The following is a 10,497-nucleotide window of genomic DNA, read 5'->3' as shown; positions in this document are numbered from 1 at the left end:
CCGCCCGCCCCGCCCCTGCTCGCTAGGCCCCGCTTGCCGTGGGTCCCATCGCCTGGACCCGGATGAACGTCGTCGCACAGCCCGTCCTTGCCACCAGGCCAGATCGCCGCAGCCCAGAGGCCGTGCGCCCACCGGACGCTGGCCGGAGCTGGGGCTGGGGCTGGGAACTGCCGAAGGAGCCTGGCCCCCGCCCCTGATTTTGGTTCCCCTGTTCTTACTTAGGACCTGAACTGCCCCTTCCTGGAGGGGCTTTATATCTCGGAACCCAAGACCATTAGGGAACTGCTGTGCAGCCCCTCCAAGTACCGCCTGGAGATCCTGGAGTGGATGTGCGCGAGGTAGGAAGCCCTTCGCCCCACTCCTGCCCCTGGGGCGGGCTGCACCTGTGCTAAGTGACTGCCCTGCCCGAGACCTCCGTGGGCTAGGGCACGGTCCAGCCTGCAGCTGGGTACAAGCCAGCTCCAGGGTGAGCTCATTCAGGGGGACGTGTCTCCAGGGGTGCTGAGGTTGGCTGCTGCGCTGCTGCCCATTGTCAGCTTTAACCACGTCTCTGGAGCTGGCAGGATCCTGAGAACAAATCTGTTCTGTCCTTTCATCTTCAGAATCAGAAGGAGAGGGTCAGGCTGCAGTGGGCAGGATCCCAGCTCATTCCTGAAACGTGACAGGCAGGACCAAGGCCTGTGTCCCAGTCCCTTGAGTCAAGGTGTGGCCTGGTGTGTGCCTGGCACTGGGCCAGGGCAGCAGAGCCTGCCCACGAGCAAGGGGAAGATTCAGGAAGCCCTGAGGAGTTTGTGTTGGGAGCGACTGCCGCCCAAGCTGTGCACTGACCGGAGGGCCTTGGACACGGCCAGGGCCACTCCCGGAACCGCAGGCGCGATGGCTGGACTTGGGGAGCTGGGTTTCGGCACCCATGGGGGCCAAGCGCAAAGCCGGCACCGGCACTCTGCACTCTGGAGTGCTGTTGCTCTGGCGCCACTCACTGGGCCCAGCTGAGCATTGCTTGAGGCTGGACCTGCAGGGCTTCATCCTTTGCTCACTGGGGCCTTTGTGAGGACAGAGCCGCTGCTGACAGGTCCACGCGAGAGTATTTACTCGGCACAGCATTCTGGGGGCTGGCTGGCTCCTGACCTTGAGCAGCCCAGGGTCCGGACAGTGCAGGCGCAGCCCGGCGGGGAGGTGGGCGGAGGTGCTCCCCGGGGCTCCCGGGGCCCCAGCCTGGCCTGCCTGCGGGACAGCCTCCTGCCAACTCCCACGCTGTGAGAGCAGCCAGCAGACTGGTGCCCTCTGGGGAGAGCTTAGAGCGCTGAGGAATTGCGCTTAGGCAGGCATTCCAATTTGTGTGTGAAGATTTTCATGTTGCTATTCATGTGCGCCTTCTGGGGCAAACTTTCAGAAATCCTTTGTTTTTTGCTCCAGTTTATGTAGTTAAAATTCCTGTGAAATCACCAAAGCGATCCCTTTGGCGGCTCAGTGTATGCAAGAGCGCATCAGGCCTGACTGGTTTTCTCTTTCTCTGCAGGGTCTGTCCCTCCTGGCAGGACCAGCTCGGCTTACAGAAGGGGGCCCTAGCTGAGGCCAAAATCCACGGTGGGTGTGTGGATCGAGTGCTGGCTTGTTCTCCGCCTGGCCGCCGCCTCCTTAGCAAGATGGGGGTATTTCCTGCCACAGCGGTATTTTCTTCTGGGTGTTGCTTGGGCAGAGCCTTGTCGCCCCGGCCGTAGGCGCCATGTCAGAGATGGTGCGCTCTCCAGCTGTGGCGTGTGCAGGCGACACGCTTTCGGGGGGCTTGCCAGGAAGCTCCTCACCTGGCTCGTCTGCTGTCTGCCCTTCCAGAGCCCCTCCTGGCAGGACATGGCCTTGACCCAGTCCTGGGTGACGTTCAGTGGCGCGGATTATAGACCTCTGATGCTGGCCAACCCGTCGCCTCCACAGGGGCATCTTTAGAGTGGCTGCCCAGGCCTGGCGCATGCCCCAACCTCTCCTGGGAGGGCGGGCAGGACCCAGGGCCCACAACCTGGCCCAGCTGGCTCTGGCCAGGTCAGGGTGTGGGGGCATTGGCCCAAAGGACAGGGGGTCGCGTCCGGCGCCTGCACAGCTGCCCCAGCTGGCTCTTGCCAAGCGATGGGCCCCATGGAGCCCTCAGCTGGACGCGGCACCCACCTCGCTGCCCCAGGTCTGTTCCCTCTTCTGTGCCGTGGGGTTGGGGCCGCAGGCTTGGCTGCCCCGTCTGTCAGGGTGTCATGGCTATCCCGGGACTGCTCTCTGTGGTGCTGAGGCCGCTGGCAAGATGGAGGCTTGTGCCTCGAGCGACGGTTCCATCCCTTGGCCCCATGGGGCTGCCCGGGCGGTGCAGGCGCCGGCCTGCAGCACAAAGCCAGGTCCCCCCCTCTGGAGACTGTCCAGTGAGGGCCAGTGGCTCGGCTCGGGTCACGCAGTGGCAGGCTGTGTAGGGACATGGTCGTGTCTGCCCCGCCGCCTGGCCTTGCTCTCGGGTGGGAAAGCTTAGCTTGGTGCACCCTGCTTGGCTGCGGGGCTGACACTAACTGAATTCGTGTGCTCCCTCAGAGATGGTGAAACTCGGCCATGAGCTGCTGCTGTGCGGGTCCGGTGACCAGGAGCTGCTGAGGGTACGCAAGGGCCCTTTCTGCCCCGTGGGCCTGGTTGGCGGGGTCGCCGGGAGGGAGGCCCTCTCAGCCCTGGATCTGTGGGCCCGCATCCCCGCCCCTGCTTCTTAGCCCGGGTGGATCCTCGATGGCTGGGCTGAGACGGTGTCAAACATTCTGGAGGCCTGAGGAAAGCAGCACTGGTCTCTGAGCTGAACCGTCTCCTTCGCTCGCTGCCTTGCTGAGTCCGTGGTTTCGGGGAAGTCCAGCTCACTTGTGCGCTTATGCTCCTGGTGGCAGCCACGATGCCATCGCCAAGTGTGGAGTCAGAGTGGCATCTGCCCTCTTCTAAGAATTCAGTAGCGTTAGCGCTCCTGTTTCGACCTTCCGTCCTTTCTGTGTAGGCTTCTGTGCGCAGCACGAGGCGAGGGTCCACACGCCGCCGGGCACGGTGTGCCGAGGGCACTGCCCTGGCCTCGGGAGTTGGCTCGGCACGCGCCCAGAAGCCAGTCGGCAGTCACGCCCGTCGCCCAGCTGTGTTCTTTTTCAGTTCGTTTTGGCTAGGAGGGGGGTCCCGTAGGCTTCCGCCTGCCTTTTAGAGTCAGTCGTTAACCAGCGGGGTGCCGAGGGGAGCCGCCAGCCAGCCGAGTCTCCGCATCTGGAGCCGGCTGTCTTCCTGTGTCTGCAGGCTTTTCTCCGAAGACGTGCAGCTTTCAGGACAAGAGTGACACCTTGTGCTGCGCTCTGGGTGCAGGGCCCCTCCTCCTCACGAGCCTACCAGCCGGGGCCTTTCTTCGTGGCTCTCTTGGAGCTTTTCTGTGTGCGAGATTGTGTCGCCCGTGAACAGCTAGCTTTACACCTGCCTTTCCAGGCGGGACGCGTGGGGCGCGTTTTTAGCCAGGCTGCTCGCTAGCCCCTCCGGAATGGTGCACACGGGCTGGCAAGGCGGCTCTTCGGGCGCGGGCGGGAGCGCACCCTAGGGTCCTCCTTCCTTCCGCAGGCGGCAGTGCCCTGGCGTGGGTGGTGGGTCAGCAGCCTTTCGGCCGCGGCTGCCGTCAGGCTCTGCAGCCGTCCGAGTCAGTTCCGGCCCGGGCCACGGGGGCGTTTCTCCTGCGTCCACCCTGCGTCCCCAGTACGCAGCAGTCTGGTTGTGGGCTTGGGGCACATTTCTGGGTTTGGCCTGTGGGATCTGTCAGTTTGACTCTTGTGTGACATTTGCAGCACCCCGCACCTTAGCCGCCGGCACTCCCGCCCTGCCGGCCCGCTCCGCCCCTGTATCATCGGGTCTCGGCCCCGCCAGACTTGTGCCTTCTTTAAACACGCTCTTGTCCCTGTTGCTCACTGCACACTTTCTGATCCCGCGCTCCAGGTCGCTGACTCCATCATCGTGCCCGAGCCCATCTGTGCGTTTCCTGGGTTTCTGTCCCAGAGTGGCCGTGGCTTTCACGTTTTCTGTTCTCTGCTGCCGTTGTCTACTTTAACTTTGGTTTCAAGGGTGTCTGTGATGTCTGAGTCGGTGCTGCATGTCTGTGGGCCTCTGCTGGCCTCTTCGCCTGCAAGCGCAGACCCGTGTGTCCTCACGGCCGCTCACTCGGCGCCGTGGCCTGGCTTCCGGGCAGCTGTCCGTGGGTCCGGGCGGGGGAGCTCTGCCGGCCTGGCCGCGTGGCCGGTCCTGCCCGTGCCGCTGGCCGCGCACCCTGGGGCCCGGCCTGGGCGTCTCCGCCGGCCTCGTCAGCGGAGTCTCGGGTCCACTCGGTGCCTTCAGGCCCACCCGCGTGGTAGGGTGAGCCTGGCGCTCCCGCACGCGTGGCCGGGGCCTTGTTCCATGGTGACCCCTGGGGTCAGAGCAGGGCGCCTGTCTGCCTTGGCCACGGCCACATGTGGACTCTCTATCTGTCCAGGGCCGTGCCTGCGCCCAGAAGCAGCTGCGTTTCATGGACCAGTTGCTGGATGCAGTCCACAGTCTGCGCACCGGGTGCCCCAGAGGCACCAGGTAAAGGCTTAGCATGCGCCCCGCTTGCAGCACCTGGGGCTGGGGGCCCCGTGTACCTCTGGTCAGGAGCTGTGGGCTCCCGTCAGGTGGAATGGGGAGGGGGGAGGCCGGCAGTGGCAGGGGCTGTCACTGCGGCCTGCCTGCCCCCTGCTGGCTGCCTGGCTCCCGGGCTTCCCTGTGTGACCGCGGCCCTGTGGGCGCCACTGCAGCACCAGGGAGCACTTCGAGGAGACCCGGGAGAAGAACGAGGCATGGCTGGGGGAGCTCTTCGCCTGCCCCCGCCTGCAGTCACTGCTGAGCCCCCGGTGTGACCCGTGGCCTCTGGATGTGCAGCCCCTCCTCGACCAGCAGAGCGATGAGTGGTGGAGGTGTGTGGTCTGGGCCGTGTGGTTCCATGGCCTGGGGCAGCCCTTCCTGTTACGGCTCGCACGGCGTCCTGTGGCCAGTGACAGCCGGGGCTGGGTTGTGCCTCTTCTCTCCCTGCAGGGCTCGCCCCTCTGTTGGGAGGGAGGAGGAGGAGGTGCTGGAGCTGACCAGGCAGCTGCAGGAGATCGCCACCAGGCTGCAGGCGCTCAGGGCGGAGGTGAGCGGTGCTGAGTTCTGGAACTGCAGGGCTGGCGCGTCTGACTGGAGAGGCCCTGCCTCATGCTCTTATGTCGGGAGCGGGGGTGGGCGACGTGGCCTCTCCCAGCCTCAGGTGTCCCATTCGCATTGGGAGCAGGGCGGTGGGGTGGTGGGGCTGAGGGAGGCTGCGGGGGCGGATCCGGAGCGGCGGGTGCCGTGTCCTGACCATGGGCTGGGGGTCGTCTGCCTCAGGTGGGCTGCGCCAGTCCTGTGCTTGCCTGCGGAGTGCAGGGGCTGCCGGCCAAGGCCTACCGGCTCTGTTCTCCTCCTGTGGTTCTTCTGCCTTGGGTCTGTGTCTCCCAGTTGGCAGAAGGGACCTCGGGGTGGCTCGCAGACACTGGCCCTGATGTGGGAAGGGACTGGTGCCCGGGACTGGCCGGGCAGCTTCACGGGACCCTGTCTCTGCTTCTGCAGGGCTTCAGGCCGCATCAGCCAGGTGCCGCCGGGAGCGGGGCTGACAGCAGCACCCTGGACCAGCAGCTGCGCCTGGTCACCTCAGACTTCCACCAGCTGGTGGCGGCTTTCCTGCAAGTGTGTGAGGACGAGCTGAGTGACTGCTGCCAGCGCCCGGGTGCCCACCTGCACCCGTGCGGCCCCACCGTGCAGGCCGTCCACCGGGCTCTGAGCTCGTGCAGCCAGGTGTGTAGCTCCTGCCCCGCGCCGTCGGTGTGAGGGACCTGAGGGTTGGCACGGGTGACCTGGAGGGGCTGGGCCCCGTGGGTGGCTGCAGGTCCATATTGTGCTGGCACCAAGCGAGGGGTGATGTAGAAGCCCCCCAAGGACCCTCGTACATGTCTGGAGGGTTAACTGAGCCGGGGCCCCGAGAGGCCTGTGGACTTGCTCTGCCTTTCTGGGCTGACCGGTGCCTGTCTCTCCTCGGCCGCTGTCCCCGTGCTGGTCTCCCTGTCCTGAGCAGCTCAGCGTGTCATGGCCCATCCTTCATGTGCCTCAGTCAGATGGGTGGGAGAGGGTCTCGGCGTCGCGCTGACTGACATCGGCTTCCCAGACCTCTCTGCCTGTGAGCAGGCGGTTCTTGGGATCCCTCCAGCGGGAAGTCGGGTGCAGTCTTCTCCCCTTGGGACAGCCCTTTGCGCTGGTGACGCTGATTTTCCCACTGTGCCCTGGGCTCGGCTCAGATGCACAGGCATGGCATGCCCAGTGGGCCAGGAGGGAGGACGAGTCCTCGGTTGCTCACGGCCAGCTGCCTGGAGCCCCAGGGCCTGGGGAGCCATGTACATCCAGGTGCACTGGGTAGGGAGCAGGAGATAGGCCGCCTGTCGACCTGACCACCGGCACTGACTCCCGTGTGCTCCCCAGCTGTTGAGAGTGGCCGTGGCGGTCACGGCCACGTCAGCGGAAGCCGTGGAGATGGCCAGACGGCAGCATGGCGAGCCAGTCTGCTGGGGTGGCGGCAGCTCCGTGACGAGTCTCGGTAGGTGCCTGCGGGGACCAGTGGCAGGGCCTGGTGCCGCCCTCGTGTGCCGGCTCCTCGCTCGGCCCCATGGTGTTTGGGGAGCCTGCGGACTGACCCTCACTTCCTCTTTGCACGGCGCTTAACGTTTTCCCTACCTTGGCCTCCCGGATAGGCCGGGCTGTGAACGCCTGAGCTGCAGTGGGGCACTTCCTTTTCCTGTCCTCGCTCTTAGGCCTTTGCCTGAATGTCACGTGGATCACGTCACTGTACAGTGGGGTCCTACGTGGCCCGCCTCACTACGTCCTCCCGGGTTCCCAAGGTGACATTTTCCTGACTTGGTTCAGGCAGCGTTATTGCGCCCGGGCCAGCTCTGGCCCTCTCTGTCAGTGTGTGGCCCACTCGTGGCCCTGTGGCCGGGTCTGCAGTAAGAGAAGGGCAGGTGAACTTTCCCTCGGTGCTGCCCCGAAAGCGTCTCAGCCCACAGGGATACCAGCCTCAAAGTGCTGATTCCCTGTGCTGCGGCAAACTCTTGTCCCAGTCCGGAAGATGGAAAGCCTGTCCCCGCCAGCTCAGCGCCCTCCACACCCCGTGTGCCGCCTCCCGCCGCAGTGAACTGGCCCTCGGCGTGGTGGCGACCGCGTGCCTGTGCGTCTTGGGTCCGGAGGCTGCGCGCGCTCGTTCCTGCCGCGCCTCGGCTCTGGCGAGGGCAGCCCGGCCGCCCTTGAACTTCCCCATCAGAACAGCTGGGGCCGCCGGGCCGGGCCGGGCCCTCGGGGACCGGCAGCACCGTGGGCTCCGCCTTCCCCGCTGGGTTTGGGCTTCCTGTGGGTGATGCCGCAGCGGCAGCTTCTGCCGTGGTGGGCACGGGTGCCTGTGCCGGGGTGGCGCCTCTTGGGGACGGCATCGCGCGCGCAGGCTTCCTGTTCGGAGCAGTGCCCACTGGCCTGTGACTCACCTGCCGGCTTGCTACGCTCCTCTGGGCGACTCGCAGCCCAGCTGGTAGTCCGGGTCCCAGCCCCCGCTGCGGGCGCGGCTCGCGTCTGTTCCCCCGTGTGGCTTGCCTTTCTGTGGCCTTTTGACGGACAGCAGCTTAAAGGTGTCCAGGTCAGCGTCATCTCTGGATAGTGCAGTGTGTGCGCAGAGACGCCCCTGTTCTAATAGCACAGAGGCCCTGGCTACATCCTCCTCCAGAGCGTACGGGTGACCTGTGATGTTGGGAGTTGATTTGGGGGAGTTTCACTGCATCCATTGGCATACGCAGCCGTCCCAGCACCCCGATGGAACCCCACTCTTTCCTGTTGATCGGAAGTAGCCACGGGCGGGGTTCTGACTTCTCTAGAATGCTCGGTATCCCTGTTCTTTCCCCACGTCACCGCCATACTTCAGGAGGCTGGAAAATAAGCAATAACACAGAGCTGAGAAACGGGCAAAGCCGCTGTTTGAGGCGCGACTCACGCGGCATGAAGGCCACGCTCTGAGTGTTCACGGGGGTTTGCTGTACTCACACAGCTGCGCGGCTCTCGCCCGAGGCCGGCACCGGTACGTGTATTCCTTGAGGACGAGCCCTGCTGTGTCCTGCGCGCTCTGCGCGCCTCTGGGACGTTCGCCGCCCCTCATTCCCAGGGCCCGGGACAGATTCAGTTCGGGTGCACCTGCCCTTGGCTGCTTCTGCCGCGTGGCTGGGTCATGTGGTGACTGTCAGGGTTAGAACTTTGGTTCTTACCCCTCCCAGCTCCGCCTCTTAATCCACATGCATTTAATGTGATTCAGAAGGTAATTGGGCCTGGCTTTCCAGCTCTGCTCGTGGCCGGCCGGGCTCTAGCAGGGCAGTCGCACGGTCAGCGGGCAGGAGGGGCACGGAGGAGGCACACCTGAGGAGTGTCACTGTCCATCGGTGGGTTCGCCCAAGCCCATTGACCGCAAACTCCTGCGCTTCACCGTCACCTTGGGGCAGGCAGGCTCCACCCGTGTTCCTGACCGTCCATGGCCAGGAGGGCAGGCGGGTGGGCGCGTGATGTTGGAGAGACCTGCAGGAAGCACCCTCATCCCTGAGGTGGGGAGGGAAGAGCCTAGGGGTTTCCCAGTGGCTGCCAGTAATGGGGGTCTGCTCTCCGCCTCACCCCCTGAGCCAGGGGTGGTGCAGGTGGGGCGGGTAGCTGAGGCCCCGGGGTGATCCGGTTGCCGCTGTGAGCCGCGTTCCTGACCCCATCAAAACTGAGCTCAGCAATGAAACCACTTGAACTCACTGTCAAAATCGGAATAACCCTGGACAGGCCAGGAGAGTGGGCGCTGGGAGTCCAGCCCTGCTGCCGCCCTGGCAGGGCCTGAGCAGCAGGGGGCGCTCATCCTGCCCTGGGCACCTGTCTGTCTCCACAGCCGCCAAGATGGAGGAGCTGGCCCAGAAGTATCAGGTCTTCCCCGGAGGGCTGCACAAAGGAGCCGGCTAGTCTGGAGGAGCAGCAGCAGCGAGCCGGGGCCCTGGCGGCTCCCACACAGCTCCTGGGCGGGGTGGGGACTGGTGGGCCAAGAAACCTCAGCTTCTAAGAACTGGCCTCCTGCCTGCTCTCTGCGCCTGCTCCCCTGCACTGGCCTGGCTGGCCGGCCGTGCGGCCTTCCCTTCTCCCCCTGCCCCTTGGGGGGCTGAGTCCCAGCAGTGCCCTTCTCCCCCCCACCCCCTGCTTCTGCACCCACCACTACCCAGCCCCTGGTGACCCTCCTGTGCCATCTGCCCCTGCCTTTTCCCTCGGGTTCCCTGGCAGTGTTTGCCCCTTTCTAAGGCCCAGTGGGTGGACGCCCAGGGCACCAGGCCTTTCGGGGAAACGTCTTGGCCTAGCAGCTCGCCAGTTGCAGCCGCTGCCCCCTACCCACCTCAGCTGGCCCCGGTGGGGAGGGAGCTTCCCTCTGAACCCAGCTCTCCCACCCCTGCATCTGCCAGCCTCTCCTGCAGGTGTGTGGCCCTGCGGGGACTGGGAGCCAGGAGGCTCCTTTCCACCTGGGTAGCCGGAACCTCAGGCCGGGCACTAATGTGCTGCCAGGCGAGATGGGTGGGCAGACCAGCCCTTGCTCGCCACCCTTCAGCTGCGCCAGTGGCCCCAAGGGGTTCAGCCTGTGAGCCGCACCTCTCTCGCCTCTTGGGGCCCGCGTGAGGCCAGCCTAGCAGGTGCCCACGGCGCAGTGGGGGGTCACTCCTGGGGATGCCGTCCCAGCCTGGCCCGTGGGGGCCTTGTGACGGCCTCCGTCTCCACGTGCGCGTCCCCTTAAGCGCTGGGTGGGCTGGTGCAGGCCACAGGCCTGAGGAGCTGTGTGCATAGCTGGCGCAGCCTTCTGCCCCTTTTACTTGGCCTCGCGCCTCCCTGCCTGCCGGCCTCTCCTGCCGTCGCTGCCACTTGCTCTTTAGACAGGTCTCGTGTCTCATTATCCCTTGAAGGAGATGCCATCTTCCCTGCCGTGAAAGATAAGCCCGCGAGCGGGGTAGGCTGCCGCTCAGCGGCGGGCCGGCTGCCCCTGATGCCGGTGACACCCGGCGAGGCGCTGGCGCTAGGGTCGGCGCCCCTTCCTGCTGGGCTGAGCCCAGCGCAGGCACCTGGTTCCCACATCTGAGTCACTTGCCTCCCCCGGGCAGGCCCCGCCCTAGTCACTGCGGACCGCGCCTGGCACAGGGCCCGTGGCAGGGCGGCGGGGCTCGGGCTTCCTCCTGCCTGCGATGACTCGGTCCCCAGCTCACAAGCCTGCCCGGCGGTGGCCGCGTGCGGCGGGCGCCTGCTGCCCCATCTGTCAACATGGGGCGCGTGGCCCTGCGGCTGAGCGAGCGAGGGGGCGGCTAGCCGGCCACACAGGTCCTGCGGCCTCTGGCCTCCCTGTTG

At 65.7% G+C, this 10,497-nt stretch overlaps 1 protein-coding gene across 1 annotated transcript in view; it reads left to right on the top strand.

Moving 5' to 3' along the window:
• The window catches only part of HAUS7 (HAUS augmin-like complex, subunit 7), a 46,653-nt gene extending 37,487 nt beyond the window's left edge, over window positions 1-9,166 (top strand). Inside the window, exons 3-11 of the mRNA XM_012734459.1 lie at window positions 223-338; window positions 1,520-1,587; window positions 2,566-2,627; window positions 4,505-4,596; window positions 4,806-4,964; window positions 5,083-5,179; window positions 5,635-5,859; window positions 6,538-6,652; window positions 9,011-9,166. Coding sequence (XP_012589913.1) covers window positions 223-338; window positions 1,520-1,587; window positions 2,566-2,627; window positions 4,505-4,596; window positions 4,806-4,964; window positions 5,083-5,179; window positions 5,635-5,859; window positions 6,538-6,652; window positions 9,011-9,081 — 1,005 coding nt within the window. The 3' untranslated portion in view covers window positions 9,082-9,166. The remainder of the gene's footprint in view (window positions 1-222; window positions 339-1,519; window positions 1,588-2,565; window positions 2,628-4,504; window positions 4,597-4,805; window positions 4,965-5,082; window positions 5,180-5,634; window positions 5,860-6,537; window positions 6,653-9,010) is intronic.
• Window positions 9,167-10,497: the final 1,331 nt, after the last annotated feature.

Source organism: Condylura cristata, unplaced genomic scaffold (genome assembly GCF_000260355.1).
Source record: "Condylura cristata isolate star-nosed mole 26May11 unplaced genomic scaffold, ConCri1.0 scaffold00057, whole genome shotgun sequence".
Classification (NCBI taxonomy): Eukaryota; Metazoa; Chordata; class Mammalia; order Eulipotyphla; family Talpidae; genus Condylura; species Condylura cristata.
Note: the sequence above shows the minus strand (reverse complement) of the source record. Positions and strands in the feature narration are given on the sequence as shown.